Genomic DNA, 21,212 nt, shown 5'->3' on the forward strand with positions numbered 1-21,212 from the left:
AGAGAGCTTTTCTTTCTCTGGCCCTAAGCTGTCTAATAATATATTCAGTGTGTTAGTTATTAAGGCACAAAGAGTGGCAGACTTTGGGTAGAAGGCTTTGTTGGACGTGCATGGCCCCCTTCCTTGCTTACTGACTCGATCCTGTGAGACCTCCAAAAAAGGGATTTTCCTTGTGCCATGCTATTTCTGTGTTGACTACATGCGTAAGCAGAGTCAGTCGAGACTTGGGCAGAAAGCATATCATTCCTGCCTGGGTGTCTAGTAACACATCCTCAGAGCTGTTAGTACTGTGTCTGAGGGTGTGTTGCAAAACTTTCAACCACACCTTGCTTTTGCTCTTAGGATGTAGCCTTCTGCAACTCTAATCATATGGTGGCAAGAATCACATTCCACTAATGCACAGCTATGTATGTCACTGGGTTTTCAATGTGCACACTGATTATCATTCTAGACTTCCCTGCTATACATCACCAAACGCAAACCTTTTTCAACTTTAGAGTGACAACAGCAAACCTTTTGACCAGACACAACTTAAAAGTTGTTTGGCACTGTGTTTTTGTAACCATTTGTTTACACCCAACACAGCCCTGTGTATTTTAACCTCAATTTTAGAAGGAACCGTGTGTCTCATGAACAAGTACAGTCCTATCAAAGAAATCAATCCTTCTACAAAGTTCATGGAAACTGCTAGCCATTACACATGCATATCTTCCAATACAATTTTATGTCTAAGTTGGCTTAAAGGAGGAGGGTATGGAAAAGAAGCTTGCTTCCCCCCGACACCCAGAACCTGCTTCATCCTTTTTGAAATGACTAAGGAAAGGACAGCAACAATAACAAAACAACAAACAAAGAAGCAAAAAGCCACAGAAACCCAAGAAACAAAAATTGTTAAGTCATGATACGGTAATGCGCGTCAGAAATGACTGCAAGAGCTGTTTGACCACAAGCAGAAAGGACTAGGTTTACAGGATGGTGTATTAACCAGTAAAATCGCCAGTCTTTGCAGGAATAGGGAGGGAAATTATCTCTGGCAACAGCATTTTAACCTTATAAGAAGGCAGATGTTTCGGGATTCTGCATCTCGAATAGCTTCCTGCACATGTGTCCTGGCTTCTTGAGAAAAATTAATTAATGTAGGGAGCCTTTTACTCAAAACATCTTGCTTAAAGAAAGATGACTCTCATCCAGGTGAGAGGTGAGAACGTGTATGGCCTCCTCTGAAGCTAAGAAAGAGGAGAAACCTAAAATACAGAAACCCCAAGGAGCCAGGCCTGACCAGGAAAGTATCCAGAGGACAGGTGGGAAACCTGTCCAGCAGGATTCACATAATCAGAGGAAGACCAGACCCTGAGGTGACTCAAAGCCTTCCTGAACCTAAGGTTTTCAGAGAAAAAAACCAAACAAACCCAGAAACCAAACCAAACCAAACTAACCAAAAAGCAAACCCCCAAATCTAGCCAAAGAGGAAGTCAGCAACAGTACTCACCACGAAAAGCCCATCACAAGGTACTGTTCACTAGTCAACAGCATCCAACCCATGGCATACCTCATTATTCTCATCGTTTACAGAAACCAAGGAATCCCGTCTTAAGTTGTGGTCTCATGACCTACCACAACATGTTGTAGTAATACCTTGTTTGAGGAACTGTGCTGGACAGGTGTGGTCCAAATAAGCTTGTGGCATCAAAAGTCAGAGGTACCAATGCAAAATACTTGGGGCGTGGCTGCTGTGGGCAGTGTGGTGATAGGAGTACCAGCCATTGAGATGCCTCTCTAAGATGACCTGCCCTGGCCCTGCTAAGACTGCCCCAGTTTACCTTGGGAGGAGACAGTGTCTTGCCCCCCACCCCATCAGATGGTTTTGCACTAAACCTTCAGTCCTCTACTGATTCTCTGAAGAAATGCAGACCAGTGCTGCCCACAGTATAGGAAGCAAGGTCACCTAGAGGCTCCAGGCCTGATGTTCTTTCCCGGGCTATTGCCTCCCTCTTGTGGCCTGCCTCTTGTTTGGGACATGGGGGTGGCTTCCAGTCTTGGTTGTTTGTTTGTTTCTTCTTTCTTTGTTTCTGAAGCTCTGGGCTTCTTGTATTATTACTCGGTGATAGGAGAAAGAAATAGGCAAACTTATCACGAGTGGGTTGCTGGGAAGTGAGCCTTTGTGTCTTCTATCTGTGTCCCTTTGTGTTTGCATTCTTAAGTGTGCCAAAAGTGGCTCAGCCCCCAAGTAGAGGTCACCGCCCAAGCTCTGTCTTACAGACTCCTGGACTTAAGCCCAAATAAATGTCTTTAATTCACAAATCACCCAGTTTCAGGTATCAGAATCACACAAGGATAGAAATGGACGGGTGAAATAGTTGCCGTAACAGTATTTGAATAAACAGTGGTGGGTTTGGATGCCAGCGATGGTTAGAGGCCTACATAATTTTCATTTGAACCTGAGAGACATTATTAAAATATCTTTGGACTATGAGACACATTTGCTCCTGACAGCACCCACATTGTACTTCAAAGAAGATAGTGAGCATCAAAAGCCTCCATATGAAGTTGCTTCAACTGTGGCAAGCTAACCACCTAAATTCATCTGTAGACAAAATGGTGTTCATAAAAGACAAACAGAGACAGTGAGTTTGACTGCCAAGCTGTGCCAAGACAGTGTAGGCAAATCGTTCATAATCCTGCTTCACTTAAGGTCTGTCAGAAGTTCTGGGCTAAGAAGTTGTTTTTAGAATGGTAGTACAAGTTACTATAGAAAATGATTTAGATACAGAACTCTAAACTCGCCAAGATGGGATTAATGTAAGAATACATTAAGTTGCCAAATATAAATGGACTGGACATTATAAATGTAAATCTTCTGCAAAATTTTCATAACTATCTCCATTGCTTTTTATTGTATTCAGTTAATATTTGAGAAAAAAGTCCTTCATTGGGCTCAAAAAATGAATTGTAGAGAGAATATCTTAGTCTTATGGATAGGGCACCCATCAATAATAAATCTGATAGTCTATAGCTAAGGCAGAATATAGAAGACAGAACATCCAGAAGGCAGACAGAATTCTGGGATAGAGCCATTCAGGAGATCCACCCAGGGAAATGTGAGAAGACAGATGCATGGTACCTGAGCATGGGTAACCGGACACATGACAGAATGTAGATCAAAATAAATGGATTACTTTAAGTTATGATTCTAGTCAGAGAACAGCTTAGCTATATGGGCAAGGTATTTGTAAATATATTTTGAGTATGAGTCTTATTTTTGGGAACATAGGACTGGGAGAAAGAATCAGATGTAATTTCAACATCTAAGAAGTTTTATAATTGTTGCTGTATACCATGTGGTCATGTTAAGATGGGGAAGTCACATGGCAGGTTGCAAGCCATGTAGCTCACTTTACATATATACATATATATATATATACATATATATGAATATATTAATACATATATATTTTTACATATATATTTATACACATATTTACACACATATATACATATATATTCATATTCCTCCACTGGCTTAACCTTTTATACACACACACACACACACACACACACACACACACACACACACAATGAGAGTTGCACCAAATTATATGCAACTATACCTATATGGAGTGCATCCCAACTTACACACAGAGTTGAATTTGTTTACATATATACATATATATGTCCTTAACAAGAACTGAAAAAAGACAAATATCGTTGCAGATTATACAGGTTTTAACCCATATCTGACAAGGAACTTATAAATTCTTAGATAAGAGTTAACAGCATACTTTTATGATATTATTTTTTCATTTCAGAGCAGAATGTAAAGAAATTGAGGATAAAAGCTTTTAAGAATGGGGGAGTATACCCTTAAGTGTAGAGCAGATTATGTTTGCATAATCAGAAATCTGGGAATCATTTGTGTGTGGCAGGGAGAATCTGCAAGTCAGATGTGTCAATTTGTAATGAAGGGAGAGATAGCATTGTTTTTTATTAGATATTTTCTTTATTTACATTTCAAATGCTATCTTCTTTCCTGGTTTCCCCTCCAAAAGCTCCCTCCCTGTATCCTGTCCCTCCTCCCCCTGATTACCAACCCCCATACTCCAGCTTCCTGGACCTGGCATTCCCCCACACTTGGGGCAGAAAGCCTTTACAGGACCAGGGGCCTCTCCTCCCATTGATGTCTGACTAGGCCATCATCTGGTACATATGTATATGGAGCCATGAGTCCCACCACGTGTACTCTATAGTTGGTGGGATAGTCCCTGGGAGCTCTGGGGGTACTGGTTAGTTCATATTGTTGTTCCTCCTACGGGGCTACAAACCCCTTCTGCTCCTTGGGTCCTTTCTCTAGCTCCTTCATTGGACCCTGTGCTCTGTCCTATGGATGGCTGTGAGCACCCACTTCTGTATTTGTCAGGCACTGGCAGAGCTAAGAGAGCATTCTTAGTGCAGGGCTGCTGCAGGAGGAGGTGGGGCCTACAGCCCATGTAGGGAGGCTAAGAGCCAGAGCCATGTGGAGGAATTGGACTTCAGGTAGAGTATGGAATCAAATTCCCGAACACATGATCTGTGCATACCTCAGGAGTGATTTTGGTTTGCAGCAGCTGTTGGAGGGATGTGTGTGGTTCCACCTGGCCCTGACATGTTGTAAGTTACAGACGAGAGTTTAAGTGGTGTGGGAACGGAGACAAGACACAAGGAATAAAGAATGGAGAATTTTTCCATGTTGGGTGGTATACTGTGGCCTGGTTTGATCAATTAAGAAGCTAGGTGTAGCTGGACTCAGTTAAGATGGAAAAGGTATAAATAAGTCCCAAGCATGTTACCCTGCATTCCAGGAAACCCAGGGAGACCTAATTGAGAAGGCAAAAATGGGGGTGAGGGGTACCTGACAGCCCCATGCCAAGGTGTGGTCCTAAATAATTACACCATGCAATAGATCTGGTATAAAAGAGGTTTGATGGGCGAAGGTAAGAAGGGTAAGGACCTGGAGAAGGGTTAGAAGCAGATAAGTGAACATGTAGACAAGCAGAGAGACAGATGGGAGCAGAGCCATGTAGCACACACATGAAGCACCAGCTTGTGTCAGTCAGATGATGATGGAAAGCATTTTGAAGTCCCATGGGAGATTTCTAGTAGAATCACCTGTAAGTTAACAATGGCCATTGGCCTTGGCTGCCTCCCCAAAGTTAAAAGGTTGACCCTATTACACAATATACTTTGGGCAGACCACTTGGAGGAATTGAGGTAGAATTGACATGAAAGTCTCCTTCCTGAAGACTAACCCATACAGTACTGGAAAGAGCTATGCATGTTGACAAAGGAGATAAGCAATCAAATTTCTCCCAGCTGTAATGCCTATGAACCCCAACAATGACCAGAATGACAAGATCTCTAAATGGACTTAAGAACCACTCAGTAGGTGGGAATACAGGCTCTGTACTCTAAACCTAGACCACTCCTCCTAGCTGGTGAAGCCATGAACTCTAGAGGAGTACCTAGTACTGTCCCTTTCTTAAACCAGTATAGTTTCTAACTTCATTCTAAATACGGATCCTCATATCCATAAATAAGTACCTCTGACTCCTCACCAAACAATTTTCTTTTGCAGCAGATGAAGACTATTACAGAAAGCCATAACTGGTCAAAATATAAAGAACAATGCAGTGTGGGATAGCCAGCCCTAATTGATACATGTATAACACAACCCACATCTAAGGCCTAGGGAACATTGTGGAGGAGGGAGAGACTGTAAGAGTCAGGGGACTAGGGAGGGATGTCTATTGTGAGACAATGTATTCTATGAGTGACAGAACACCTCAACTGTATGGTTGGTAAACAAGACATAAAAAATGGCAACACTGGTTGACATGTGAATGTAAATGGGGGGAATATTCTCACAAGGCTTTGCCCCTAGAAGAAGAAATACAGATAATTAATGGTTGCTGAGAGAAGGAAAATTGGTTTTTCCCAGGGCCTAAACACAAACACATATGAGCAAAACTAAATGATCTCAGCAGGCTGTGTGCATAGACTTACATGAACACACACATACATATGAAACAACTGTATTTAAAGAAGATAAATTAATGAATTTGATGAGGAATGAAAGCAACACAGGAGGAGTGAAAAGGAAGAAGGCAATGTAGGGTTATGGGGTCTCACATTCGCTCTGCCACAGGGCTTGGCTGCTCCAGGGGAAGTTTACTGTGCTTACCCCACTCTGGCGCCAGCCTGGCAGGTGTTGGGCCACCGGTCAGCCCTGAGGACATCACTATGGTGATGAGGAAGCACAGTCTGAGGCCCAGGACAGCTTGAGCTGGCTCAGGTGTCCCCAGGCCTGCAAGGAGACCAGGCTATCTAGTTCTCAGGATCTCAGAAACCCAGGTGCCTCTGGGAGCAGCAGAAGAGCTGAGAGCAGAGGGCCCCTGCCCTCAGGCTGGATCTGGCCTGACACAGAGGGGGAAAAGGAGGGGGTGTCTCCTGCTTGTGATTTCTTGGCCTGGCAGTGGTTTGTTTGGGCTTGGGCTTTTCTTAGTCATGATGGTGGGTGGGAGTGCAGAGGCCTTCTCCATGAATCCCCACTGTGGATCCCGGTGAAAATAGGCAGTCTGTGGTTTTAAGACATTATTGTCATGGTGAAAAGTTGGATGAATAAAACTGAACCGTATTTCTCAGGGCAGTCCTGAGGTTAAATACCTTTTGCAGGAAGGAGTGTCTGGGAAGGAAAGCTTATGGGCTAAGTCTCCAGGCCTCATTAAAATAGAGATCTTTGTTGAGCCTATGTGACCTCATGTGGAGGGGTTTGGGGCATTCTCCTTACAGGAGTGAAGGCCATAAATCCATGGGGAAATGCAGCTACTGACAGGGACCTGGTACCTGGAAATCAGGCCTACTGTCCCTTCATGATCACTGGTGTTTTCAGCTTTAGCTTAAGTGGCAATAAGGCTACTGTAGTCTCCCCTCCCCAGCCTTTAACCTGCCTGCTCAGGTTTCACTGTTTACATAGGGGTGGAGCTTGCTGCTCAATCATTCGGCCTCGCCCACTACTGGATCCTGCTGCTTTGCTGTTCTGGAGCCATACACGTGGTCACCCTGCTACTGGACTCCAGGATTATTTGGCGGGAATTGGGCCCCTTCCCCTCTTTCATAACTGCCTGTTGGAATAGTAAAATTGAGCTTTGATCAGAATCTGCCTTGACTTGGCTCTGTTCTTTCTTCCCTCTGTGTAGTTCTTTTCTTTCAGCTCGAGCTGCCATCTCAGTCATACAGTTCCTTGTGAGCCACTTGTTGGCCCGCAACAGTTTGGTGCCAGAACAGGGATCTGAAGAATGGCAGAAGGACGCGAGAGAATGCTGTCCGTGTGGAGGTCCACGGGAAAAGCAAAGGGTCTTCATATCAGGCACTGGAGCAACGAACAGGTACATATGCTAGCGCTAGCTTAAAATTTCATTTTTGTAAAGTGTTGCTGAGAGTGTGGTAGGATACGAACTAAGCTTGAATCGGTGCTAACCCAATGCTGGTTCTGCTTTGGTCAGCAGCATATTAATCGGAACTAGAAACTGGAATCAGGAGGTCATTCACAGATTTTAGGAGCTGTTTCAGGCGGGAGAAGGTAGGGTTTAAAATTATGGATCAGGCGGTTGTCCGTAGTTTTCAGGAGCTGTTTCAGGCCAGAGGAGTAAGGCTTGAAGTACAACTGGTAAGAAATTTTTTAGGTAGGATAGATAGCTGTTGCCCATGGTTCAAGGAAGAAGAAACAGTAGATTGCGGAACCTGGGAGAAAGTTGGTGAGGCCTTAAAAATCACTCAGGCAGACAATTTTACCTTAGGCCTCTGGGCACTTGTAAATGATGCTATAAAAAAATGCCACTTCTCCAGGGTTAAATTGTACCCAGGCAGAGCTTGTAGAATCTCAGGAGGAGTGCCTATCAGAGAGGGCTTCCTCAGAAAAGGGTCCTCTTACCTCAAAAATTGATAAATGTGGAAACTCTGACAATGAACTGATTTCTAACAAAAATCACTCAGATAGAGGAGCTGCCCATTATATTGATGAGAATTGCTTTTCTTTCGAGTCTCCTGCTCCACCTATGCTCCCCAACTTGGGAGGTGCTACTCATAGGGACACGTGACTAAGCAAATTAGAGTTTGAAATCAAGCTTCAGAGGTTGACTAATGAGCTTCGGGAGCTAAAAGAGATGTGGAGAAGAGTAACTCTTCTGAAGTTCACCAGGTGCCACTAGAAAAAGCTGTGAGTCAGGCTTGTGGGCGAGGACAGAATAGGTCTGATACGCTAGCCTTTCCTGTGGTCGAGGCAGTTGATCAGCAAGATACTAGGGCTAGACATTACCAGACTTTGGATTTCAAGTTGATGAAAGAGTTAAAAACGGCTGTTGTGCAATATGGCCCTTCAGCCCCATTCACTCAAGCTTTATTGGATACAGTCATGGAGTCACACTTAACTCCCTTAGATTGGAAGACTCTTTGTAAGGCTACTCTGTCAGGAGATTTTTTGCTTTGGGATTCTGAATGGCGAGACACCAGTAATAAAACTGCCGCTTTAATTTCAGGCTGGTAATTTAGACTGGGATAGCAACATGCTTTTAGGAGAGGGTCCATATGAGGGACAGACAAATCAGATTGATTTTCCCGTTGCAGTGTACACGCAGATTGCTACAGCTGCAGGCCATGCTTGGGGACGGTTGCCAGTCAAAGGAGATATTGGTGGAAGTTTAGATAGCATTCGGCAGAGTTCTGATGAACCATATCAGAACTTTGTGGACAGGCTATTGATTTCAGCTAGTAGAATCCTTGGAAGTTCGGACACGGGAAGTCCTTTTGTTATGCAATTGGCTTATGAGAATGCTAACGCAATGTGCCGAGCTGCGATTCAACCGCATAAGGGATAGACAGATTTGGTGGGATATGTCCCTCTTTGCGCAGACATCGGGCCATACTGCGCAATTTCACAGGGGACCCACTTACAAGCAATGTTCTCGCAGAAACGAGGGAATAATGCATGTTTTAAATGTGGAAGTTTGGATCATTTTAAAAGTAATTGTCCTAAGAACAAAGGTGCTGAGGTTAGACAAGCAGGCTGTGTCCCAGGAATTTGTCCCCGATGTGGGAAGTGGCGCCACTGGGCAAGAGAATGCAAGTCTAAACCAGGCGTTTTGAGCCACCCGGTGCCGGGAAACGAGGGAAGGGGTCAGCCCCAGACCACAACTTACTCAAAGAAAACAGCTTATGGGGCTAAATAAATCTGCTGCCCAGCCAACAAGATCAGTTTTTGAGCTTGTCAGGTCAAACCCAGGAAATGTAAGACTGGACTTCTATTCCACCATCCACGCAGTATTAGCCCCAGAAATGGGAGTCCAAACTCTGCCTACTGGAGTCTTTGGACCGCTACCTGTAGAAACCTGTGGCTTATCCTGACCAAGTAGGTTTCATCCCAGGGATGCAGGGATGGTTCAATATACGGAAATCCATCAAGGTAATCCAGTATATAAACAAACTCAAAGACAAAAACCACATGATTATCTCGTTAGATGCAGAGAAAGCATTTGACAAAATCCAACATCCATTCATGATAAAAGTCTTGGAAAGATCAGGAATTCAAGGCCCATACCTAAACATGATAAAAGCAATCTACAGCAAACCAGTAGCCAACATCAAAGTAAATGGTGAGAAGCTGGGAGCAATCCCACTAAAATCAGGGACTAGACAAGGCTGTCCACTCTCTCCCTACCTATTCAACATTGTACTTGAAGTCCTAGCCAGAGCAATTAGACAGCAAAAGGAGATCAAGGGGATACAAATTGGAAAGGAAGAAGTCAAAATATCACTTTTTGCAGATGATATGATAGTATATATAAGTGACCCTAAAAATTCCACCAGAGAACTCCTAAGCCTGATAAACAGCTTCAGTGAAGTAGCTGGATATAAAATTAACTCAAACAAGTCAATGGCCTTTCTCTACACAAAGAATAAACAGGCTGAGAAAGAAGTTAAGGAAACAACACCCTTCTCAATAGTCACAAATAATATAAAATACCTTGGCGTGACTCTAACTAAGGCAGTGAAAGATTTGTATGATAAGAACTTCAAGTCTCTGAAGAAGGAAATTAAAGAAGATCTCGGAAGATGGAAAGATCTCCCATGCTCATGGATTGGCAGGATCAATATAGTAAAAATGGCTATCTTGCCAAAAGCAATCTAAAGATTCAATGCAATCCCCATCAAAATTCCAACTCAATTCTTCAACGAATTAGAAAGGGCAATCTGCAAATTCATCTGGAATAACAAAAAACCTAGGATAGCAAAAACTCTTCTCAAGGATAAAAGAACCTCTGGTGGAATCACCATGCCTGACCTAAAGCTGTACTACAGAGCAATTGTGATAAAAACTGCATGGTACTGGTATAGTGACAGACAAGTAGACCAATGGAATAGAATTGAAGACCCAGAAATGAACCCTCACACCTATGGTCACTTGATCTTTGACAAGGGAGCTAAAACCATCCAGTGGAAGAAAGACAGCATTTTCAACAAATGGTGCTGGCACAACTGGTTGTTATCATGTAGAAGAATGCGAATCGATCCATTCCTATTTCCTTGTACTAAGGTCAAATCTAAGTGGATCAAGGAACTTCACATAAAACCGGAGACACTGAAACTTATAGAGGAGAAAGTAGGGAAAAGCCTCTAAGATTTGGGTACAGGGGAAAAATTCCTGAATAGAACAGCAATGGCTTGTGCTGTAAGATCGAGAATCGATAAATGGGACCTCATAAAATTGCAAAGCTTCTGCAAAGCAAAAGACACCGTCAATAAGACAAAAAGACCACCAACAGATTGGGAAAAGATCTTTACATATCCCAAATCGGATAGGGGACTAATATCCAATATATATATAAAGAACTCAAGAAGGTGGGCTCCAGAAAAATCCAATAACCCCATTAAAAAATGGGGCTCTGAGCTGAACAAAGAATTCTCACCTGAGGAATACCGAATGGCAGAGAAGCACCTGAAAAAATGTTCAACATCCTTAATCATCAGGGAAATGCAAATCAAAACAACCCTGAGATTCCACCTCACACCAGTCAGAATGGCTAAGATCAAAAATTCAGGTGACAGCAGATGCTGGCGAGGATGTGGAGAAAGAGGAACACTCCTCCATTGTTGGTGGGATTGCAAGCTTGTACAACCACTCTGGAAATCAGTCTGGCGGTTCCTCAGAAAATTGGACATAGTACTACTGGAGGATCCCGCAATACCTCTCCTGGGCATATATCCAGAAGATGTCCCAACCGGTAAGAAGGACACATGCTCCACTATGTTCATAGCAGCCTTATTTATAATAGCCAGAAGCTGGAAAGAATCCAGATGCCCCCCAACAGAGGAATGGATACAGAAAATGTGGTACATTTACACAATGGAATACTACTCAGCTATTAAAAAAATGAATTTATGAAATTCCTAGGCAAATGGATGGACCTGGAGGGTATCATCCTGAGTGAGGTAACCCAATCACAAAGGAACTCGCACAATATGTACTCACTGATAAGTGGATATTGGCCCAGAAACTTTGGATACACAAGATATAAGATATAATTTGTTAAACTCATGAAACTCAAGAAGAATGAAGACCAAAGTGTGGACACTTTGCTCCTTCCTAGAAATGGGAACAAAACACCCATGGAAGGAGTTACAGAGACAAAATTTGGAGCTGTGACGAAAGGATGGGCCATCTAGTGATTGCCATATGCAGGGATCCATCCCATAATCAGCTTCCAAACGCTGACACCATTGCATACACTAGCAAGATATTGCTGAAAGGACCCAGATATAGCTGTGTCTTGTGAGACTATGCCGGGGCCTAGCAAACACAGAAGTGGATGTTCACAGTCAGCTAGTGGATGGGTCACACGGCCCCCAATGGAAGAGCTAGAGAAAGTACCCAAGGAGCTAAGGGGAACTGGAACCCTATAGGTGGAACAACAGTATGAACTAACCAGTACCCCGGAGCTCTTGTCTCTAGCTGCATATGTATCAAAAGATGGCCTAATCAGCCATCACTGGAAAGAGAGGCCCTTTGGACTTACAAACTTTATATGCCCCAGTACAGGGGAACGCCAGGGCCAAAAAGGGGGAGTGGGAGGGTAGGTGATCGGGGGGAGGGGTGAGTATGGGGGACTTTTGGGATAGCATTGGAAATGTAAATGAGGAAAATACCTAATAAAAAAATAAATTAAAAAAAAAAAGAAACCTGTGGCTTTCTTTTAGGACGAAGCAGTTCTATTGTAAAAGGCCTACAAATTTATCCAGGTGTTATAAATGATTATGAGGGAGAAATTAAAATCATAGCTGCTTCCCCTCATGGTGTTATAACTGTACCCACTAATCAGAGAATTGCTCAACTTACTTTGATCCCTTTATGTCAGTCACTGTATAAATTCTTTAAAAATGAGAGAGGACAAAATACTTTGACTCCTCTGGCATAAATTGGGTGCAATCTATTAGTCTACTAATCAGAGACCTAACCTTAATTTGACGTTTGATGGAAAAAGCTTTGAAGGATTAATAGATACTGGGGCCGATGTAATGATGGGAGTTATTATGTGCAGTTCTAAGGAGATGGTGACTAAGCAGACATTCAGGCAGGGACCCCTGCATGGTCATGGACTAATAAAGAAGGGACAGGGAATTAAGAATTTTGAGGATCCTAAGCCTCACTCTAACACAAGAGGTTTAAAGTATTTTCAGTAGTGGCCACTATCTTACCTGCATCCCACGCCGAAAAAATCCAATGGCTTAATGATATTCCGGTGTGAGTAGATCAGTGGTCTTTACCTAAAGAGAAAATAGAGGCCTCTTCTTTGCTAGTGCAGGAGCAGTTAGAAGCAGGACATTTGGTGGAGTCTCATTCTCCTTGGAATACACCAATTTTCATTATCAGGAAGAAATCGGGTAAATGGAGACTGTTACAAGATTTAAGAAAAGTTAATGAAACCATGGTACTTATGGAAACTTTACAACTGGGGCTTCCCTCCCCAGTAGCCATTCCTAAGGGATACTATAAGATTGTTATATATTTGAAAGATTGTTTCTTTACCATTCCTTTGCATCCAAAGGATTGTGAAAGATTTGCTTTTAGTGTTCCTTCTATAAATTCCAAGGAACCCATGAAAAGATATCAATGGACAGTTCTCCCTCAGGTGATGGGTAATAGTCCCACGTTATGCCAAAAGTTTGTGGCACAAGCCATTCAGCCTGTTAGGCAACAATGGCCAAATATTTACATCATTCATTTCACAGATGATGTCTTGATGGCGGGAAAGGACCCCCAGGGTTTGCTTTTGTGTTACAAGGGCTTACAAAAAGTCTTAGCTGATAAGGGATTGCAAATTGCTTCTGAAAAGATACAAACTCAGGATCCTTACAATTATTTGCGTTTTAGACTCACTGATCAAGCTGTTTTTCCCCAGAAGATTGTTATTCATAGAGATAACTTAAGGACCTTAAATGGTTTTCAAAAATTGTTAAGTGATATTAATTGGCTTCGCCCCTATTTAAAGCTTACTACAGGGGAGTTGAAACCTTTATTTGATATTCTTAAAGGGAGTTCTCATCCCACTTCCCCTAGATTCCTAACCTCAGAAGGATTGCTGGCCTTACAGCTAGTGGAAAAAGCTATTGAAGAGCAATTTGTCACTTATATAGATTACTTCTTGTGCTGCATCTGTTAATCTTTAATACGACTCATGTGCCTACAGGACTACTATGGCAAAAATTTCCTATAGTGTGGGTACATTCGAGGATTTCTCCTAAACGTAATATCTTGCCATATCATGAAGCAGTGGCACAGATGATTATCACCGGAAGAAGGCAGGCATTAACTTATTTCGGCAAAGAGCCAGATATCATTGTTCAGCCTTACAGCATAAGTGAGGACACTTGGCTGAAACAGCATAGTACAGATTGGTTGCTTGAACAAATAGGGTTTAACGGAACTATAGATAGCCACTACTCCCAAGATAGGTTGATAAAAATTTTAAATGTACATGATGTGATATTTCCTAAAATGACTTCCTTACAGCCTTTATATAATGCTCTATTGATTTTTACTGGTGGCTCCTCTAAAGGGCGAACTGGATATCTTATTAATAATCAACAAGTTATCATAGAGACTCCTGGCCTTTTGGCTCAGTCAGCCGAATTAACAGCAGTACTAAAGGTCTTTCAGTCTGTACATGAGGCTTTTAATATCTTTAGTGACAGTTCATATGTTGCATAATCAGTACCCTTATTGGAGACCCGTGGTACGTTTAACATCAATACACCGTCAGGATCTTTATTTTCAGAATTGCAAAACATCATTCTCGTCCGGAAAAATCCGTTTTATATTGGCCACATACGATCTCACTCTGGTCTTCCTGGACCTTTAGCTGAAGGCAATGATTGCATTGACAGAGCTCTAATAGGAGAAGCCTTAATTTCAGATCCTGTTGCTTTGGCCAAACGTGATCATAAAAGGTTTCATCTCTCTAGCCATACCCTAAGGCTCCAACATAAGATCACTAAGGAGCAAGCGAGAATGATTGTAAAACAATATCCTAAATGTATTACATTATCTCCAGTGCCACATTTAGGAGTCAATCCTAGAGGCCTTATGCCTAATCATATTTGGCAAATGGATATAACCCATTAAGCAGAATTTGGAAAACTAAAATATATACATGTTTGTATCGATACTTGTTCAGGATTTCTTTTTGCCTCTCTGCATACAGGAGAGGCTTCTAAAAACGTAATTGATCATTGCCTTTAATGCCATGGGATTGCCTAAACTTATTAAGACAGATAACGGGCCATCCTATTCTAGTAAAAATTTTATTTCATTCTGTAAGGAATTCGGTATTAAACATAAACCTGGAATTCCTTATAACCCCATGGGACAAGGAATAATTGAACGTGCTCATTGAACCTTAAAGAATTGGCTTTTTAAGACAAAATAGGGGCAGTTATATCCCCCAAGGTCACCAAAGGCACATCTTGCCTTTACTTTATTTGTTCTAATTTTTTTGCAAACTGATATTAAAGGTCAGTCTGCAGCGGATCACCACTGGCATCCAGTTACTTCTAATTCTTATGCATTGGTAAAATGGAAGGACCCATTAACTAACGAATGGAAGGGTCCAGATCCGGTTCTAATCCGGGGAAGGGGCTCAGTTTGTGTTTTTTCACGAGAAGAAGATGGAGCGCAGTGGTTGCCTGAGAGATTAATTCGTCAGTTGAACACAGATCCTGAATCTTCTTGTAAGTATCACTCTGAGGACTAAAATTCCTCTTTTGCTTAGAATTCAGTTGGGAACTCAGGCTCCCAGAAAAGCTGTTTTCTTGCTACTCTGAGCTTTAGCTTTACAATTTGCAACTGAATAAAGTACCTGGACTTCCCCAAAAGAAGATTTGCATTGCTACCTTCTCATTGTCTAGATCTCAATTTCTCAATCAACATCCTCCAGCTGGACTGCAGTGGGCGCGCATCCCCAACCCCGAGAGTGTACAGGTGGTGACTGCTATTTTCATTTGAAGGACATTCCAGCATGTCTTGTGGCCTTGGGTCTGATTTGAGATTTAGGTTTACTACTAGGGCTAGAAAGGCAGATATTTCTAATACTAGAAGAGATTGGTTTTTATTCTGATAGACAGGCTTAGTCTTAGCTGGCCTCTGGTTTTCCACCCTTGCTGTTATTGCAAGGTCCCCTTAGTTCCTCAGGCTGTGGGAATAACAGAAATGAGGAGGATGACTTCCAGCTCCTATTTTAGCCACAAATCATGGTGTTACTAATGACATAATTCTTGTCTAAGCCTTGCTAAAATCTGAGGTTGACAATTCTCCTTTAGGAGCTGCACAGTACTCAGAACTGTGCATACTGATTCATGATCATAGGAATACAGTATGGGTACCGCTTGGGTGCAGAGATTTACTGCAGGGGAAGGTCCAGCTTAACCATTTCTGGGTTCTCTGTGAGATACACCCGGTTTGGATGGAGGTTGATATCTATTTCCAGTTACAACCAAAAATATCTTTCTAAGGCTCTGCCTCCCCTCCCCAAAAGATACCAAGAGCCACAAGTGTGGGTTGTGACAGCACCCACGGGAGGAATCAGGTCAATTTCCCCCCAAGCCAAGGTTAAAAGCCCACTCATCTACAGATGAGAAAATCATTTGATCACCTCAGTTAAGTGTGGCCTTATTAAACTTAATTAATAGAGGTGGGGAGAGAGGTTGGAGACCGTACTGTTGGAAAGGCAAGCCCTTCACAGCTTCCCACCCTAAAAAAGCCAATTTGCCTTGTACTATGGAGCCGGTTGTAACCCCCTCCTCCCTGTTCCCCACCTGTCATCCAAGAATGTGGAGGAATATCCACATACTCTCCTTCAGTGTTATTCATAATAAAGTGCCTTTCAATTTGTACAGTCAACCTTCACCAGGGTTCCAACAGCCTGTAGCTGACTACTTTAAAATTCAACTAGGAAGTTACCTATTCAGTACTAATTAGCATTATAAAGTCAGAGCCTACAGCTCAGGGCTAATCTGTTAGTTGTTTACTAGGACAAAAAGGACAGTCTTATCAGCTACGGTTTACCATAAGAAAAGTTAGGAAATCCCACGGATATGGGTTTTTTCTTTAGCCCTAAGAATTCAGGCAGAACTATTGAGCATAAATAAATTTTATGCCTCAGGCCAGCCTTTTCTTTTTTTTTTTTTTTTTATTAACAACAGGGAGGAGATGTAGCGCCCCCTCCCCAGCCTGAAACCTGCCTGCTCAGGCTTCACTGTTTACATGGGGTGGTGGTGGAGCTTGCTGCTCAATCGTTCTGCCACGCCCACTGCTGGAGCCTGCCACTTTGCTATTCTGGAGCCCGCCACTTTGCTGTTCCGGAGCCATACACGTGGTCACCCTGTTACCGGACCCCAGGATTATTTGGTGGGAATCATACCCCTTCCCCTCCTTCATAACTGCATGTTGGAATAGTAAAATTGAGCTTTGATCGGAATCTGCCTTGACTTGGCTCCGTTCTTTCTTCTCTCCGCCTAGTTCTTTTCTTTCAGCTCGAGCTGCCATCTCAGTCTTACTGTTCCTTGCAAGCCGCTGGTCGACCTGCAACAGGCTACCTTTCACGGTCCCCCAAGTCAACAGTGTTAACACAGTACTCACATGAAATTGTCACAAAATAAAATATTAAGAAGTGTTTTTCACTAGCACTTTACCTCTTTTCTATATATGCACTGTTGGACACTACACAAACACACACACACACACACACACACACACACACACACACACTCATAGTTACAGAGTTCCATAAAAAGATTTGACTTTTCTTCATTCAATTTCACCATTTAGATCTCTTAATAAATATGTTTATTTTACAAAGGATGTTGACTTCTTTGGGAAAATGAAAAGAGAAAGGTCATGAATTTGAAAAGGACCAAGGAGGGGAAGGAAAGTAAGGAGAGAAATAAGGTGATGATATTATAATCTATGGTGGTTTGAGTGAAAATGAACCGTATAGGTATATATTTTTAAGTGTCTGGTTTTCAGTTGGTGGACTGAGGAAGAATTAAGGCCTTTTTAGAGAAGGTGTGTTACTGAGCCATGGAGGTGGGGAACCCGCTTTGATGTTTCAATAGCCCATGCCAGACCCAGTCTCCCTTTCTCTGCTTAATATTTGTAGTTTGGATATAAGAGCTCAGCTACTGCTCTAGCACCATGCTTGCTATCTCCTGATACATTCTCCATGCTAATGTTAACACACCAACCTAACCTAAAAAATGAGAGCAACCCTCCAATTACATTCTATAGGTTGCCTTGGTCGTGGGTTTGACATGATGATAGAACAATATCTAAGACATAATATAATAACATAAAAAACATAATTTTTAACTCTGAAAAATTTATCAACTAATACCTGCTTTGTGCATGTTTAATGTGACAATAGGGCTTCCGTTATTGCCTATGTTGGTCTTAACTCTGGACTCAATCTATCATCTCTTTGCCTTCATAACTGCAAGGACTACAGATGTCAGGATTGCATCTTATTTAAACTATTTCCTAATGTCTGCAGAATCAATCTTTACATTAACAGTTTTATTAGTGAAAAATAGAAGTATATATTATTTTTATATTAGCACATAGAGTTCAAACCTTTAATTTTAGAAGAATATTTTTATTTTTTATTTTGAAAATATTTTAATGAGAATTTTATACATAAATATTTTTCTTACATCATTGTTACATGCTTTCCTGTACCACTTGAATTCCTTCTATAAGTCTTAAGTTTCATACATATTCACATATATGTATATATGTGTGCATACATATACATACTCACATATATGTATATATATGTGTAGAGAAACACACACAGATATATATGAATATATATATATACTACTAAGATAATTTTTGTTGCTCATAAATAAATGTGTTTAGAGCTTAAATCATTTACATATTATTCAATGACTTTATATTTAGTATTGTGTTTCAGCATTTAAAGATTGTTTTAATTCTTCTTAGTGTACATTGTCACATATATGCATCATATTTGGAAAGATGGGGACAGTGAGGCAAATCTAAGCTGTACCTGGTGTTTTACAGATTGGAAAGAGAGCACTGTGCACAAGCATGAGACCAGGCCCCCCAAAACCCCACGGGAGGTAAGAAGACCCTGTTGCTTATGGGAGTTGCTTTGAGAAGCTACTTCCCAGGCCCCTGTACTGTATCCTAATGACATGAGTTCCATCCCCAAATCTACCATGACTACCCATAAGACCTTGGGATTAACATCTTCTTACCTTTCAGTTTGAACTGAAAATTAAAGGTAAGCCTCACTGGTCTTCAGGGTCTTCAAGTTCTGACATCCTGGGTTCCCCTGCTCCTCCTACAACACTCCCATCTCTCCTTGAGTCATGCTTGACCTGACACCCAAATTCCTACTGTTGTCTCTACTCCTGCAGGGAAGTTCCCAAGACACTCTGATGCGCAGCAAGCCACAAGAACCTTCCGTTCTGCCTTATGCTCCAGTGACCCAGCAGCAGCAATCTGTGATTTCTTATTCAGCAAAGAACCTCGGTCCCATTGCCAGGCCCAAAAGGTGAGTTGAGTAAGGATTAAGAGCCAGACGGGTCTCATAGTACTCTATGCTGAAACTATGGTATGGTTGAAGCCACGGGAGGTGGATGAAGGAGAAAGAAGGAGGAAAAGGAAGAAGAAATGTAGAGGTGAAAGAGGCAGCACCTCAGAAGGAGAAGGGAAGGGAGGACCACTCCTGTGCTTAGGTGTCCTAATCTTGAGAGTTTGGATAAGTATTTCATTTTCCCAAGAATATGGTTTCCAGTACTCATTCTGGGAAACCAGTTACATTTACAACACTGACAACAGGACTAGAAGAAGGCCTACCACACAGTAAGCCCTCATCACGCTTGGCCTCTTATTCGATGTGACTATAGATGGACATGGGAGAAGATCCTGTTGGGATGTGAAGTCGTGATGGGAATGGGCCACAGAGACCCAGAGGAAGGGTGAAGGCCAGCAGAGAAAACTTCCTAGAGAATATACTGGCTTGTCCTTCATAACCAGTGAGGACTGGGCAAAATGGAAGCAAGAGTCAGTCCCTGAGAAGGGAGGGTACTCTTATCTCTCCAGATGCTTTGCAGACTAGAATATAGTCACCTTGCATTCTTCATCATCTTCAAAGTATCCCTGGGAGGAAGGATATGGTATGAATTAGTGTCTCAAGAAAAATATAAAAGTTTGACAAGAAAGCAGGCTAAGAGGGCGCCTAGATAAAAAAGACCAACATTTTCAAGCTATTCAGATTTCCCCAGCTTGATTTCCAAAGCTCTGGTCCTCCAAGTGTTCTGGTAGGAGCTGTCCATCAGAGGGTTTAATCCCCTGACCACTCCTGTCCTTGTTTCCAGATACTCAAGTGTGATCGTGCAAAACTGTGCAGTCCCTGAACCTCTTCTACTGCAGCCACAGGTCCTGACAAAGTGGTGGGATCCAGGTCCTCTGGAGGGAATGAGTTTAGTGGATGGCACGAACAGAAAGCTGGGGGTGGGGTGTGTGTTGATTGGAGGACCTGGTCACTTGAAGAGGCTCCTGTGCAGGTGGAAGGAGGTATGGCTTACAAGGTGTCATTCTCTAATGTCATTTCCTTTGCAGGTCCCTGATGCCACCAAGCAGGATTCTGTTTTTGCTGCCATAGAGTGGAAGAGGAAGCTGGAGTTTGCTGAGGCTCTGATGGCTCTGAGAAACTCTCCTCTGCCTCCTCCTGTTTCTGCCTCTCCAAAAAGGCGTGGCAAAATGACCAATACCTATCTTCCTGGACATGGAACACAAGGTAGGGAGACTTGAGGAGTTGGAGGGGTTGTAATTTAGTTATACCTGTGAACTTTGAAACTGAGCTATCTAGGCTCAGACACTTAACTTCCTCACTCTGACTTAAGAGATGGTATTCCAGGGGCTGCTAGGAGAATCTTCAGTTAGCACCAGTTGCTCAACAGCAAATGACCAGTGTCTGACCCCAAAACAAAAAAGAAAAAAAAACTACCACCATCGCCACAACAACAACAACAACAACACCCAAGTAGACTGAGGCCTCCAAGGTGGCCAGGTCTTACCTGAGTGCAAGATCATGTCAAATAGAAGGAATGGAAGTGGTCATGACTCCCAGCCCAGGTCAACATTCTCAGTTCACTGTCAACTGGGGAGACCTGGGAGGTCATGCATAAGAAGAATGGTCTAAAAGGGACAGAGGGCGTGGTGATGACTTCAGAGCATTTGTGTGTATAGATTTGGAGCGTGGGTGCCTTCCAGTCATAAGCTCAGAGGAGAATTCCACAGCTGGAGAGACTGGAGAGGAAGGCCGGGCCCTGATGACAAAACACCACAAAATCAAACAAAACCAAACCAAATAAAACAAAACAACAACAAAGTACAACTTCATGAAGTGTGTTACTGGGAAGCCACTTGGTGGTAGACATACTGGAATAAAGAGCAATGAATGAAAGTGGAGACTTTGCTTCTCACAGACGTCTGGAAGAATTGGGGATGTAGGCCAGACCGAAATCTAGAGGAAGAGTATGAGGAGGTGTACAACTTCCTTGACTACACTATTGCATATGCTGGCAAGATTTTGCTGACAGGA

At 42.5% G+C, this 21,212-nt stretch overlaps 1 protein-coding gene across 1 annotated transcript; it reads left to right on the top strand.

Moving 5' to 3' along the window:
• Positions 1–1,176: 1,176 nt before the first annotated feature.
• Gm9119 lies at positions 1,177–20,419 on the top strand. Its single transcript, XM_030251535.1, has 5 exons — positions 1,177–1,198; positions 18,662–18,720; positions 19,021–19,157; positions 19,984–20,044; positions 20,228–20,419. The coding sequence occupies exons 1-5, from the start codon at positions 1,177–1,179 to the stop codon at positions 20,417–20,419; spliced, it is 471 nt and encodes a 156-aa protein (XP_030107395.1).
• The last annotated feature ends 793 nt before the right edge of the window (positions 20,420–21,212 follow it).

This window comes from Mus musculus, chromosome X, assembly GCF_000001635.26.
Source record: "Mus musculus strain C57BL/6J chromosome X, GRCm38.p6 C57BL/6J".
Taxonomy (NCBI): Eukaryota; Metazoa; Chordata; class Mammalia; order Rodentia; family Muridae; genus Mus; species Mus musculus.

What these genes read in the sequence shown, in the direction of transcription:
- Gm9119 (XM_030251535.1), top strand. Translation starts at nt 1,177, where the DNA reads ATGACTCTCATCCAGGTGAGAG. An exon ending in CCCCCAAAACCCCACGGGAG is followed by an intron (nt 18,721 to 19,020) that starts GTAAGAAGACCC and finishes CTACTCCTGCAG; the next exon opens with GGAAGTTCCCAAGACACTCT. An exon ending in CCCATTGCCAGGCCCAAAAG is followed by an intron (nt 19,158 to 19,983) that starts GTGAGTTGAGTA and finishes CCTTGTTTCCAG; the next exon opens with ATACTCAAGTGTGATCGTGC.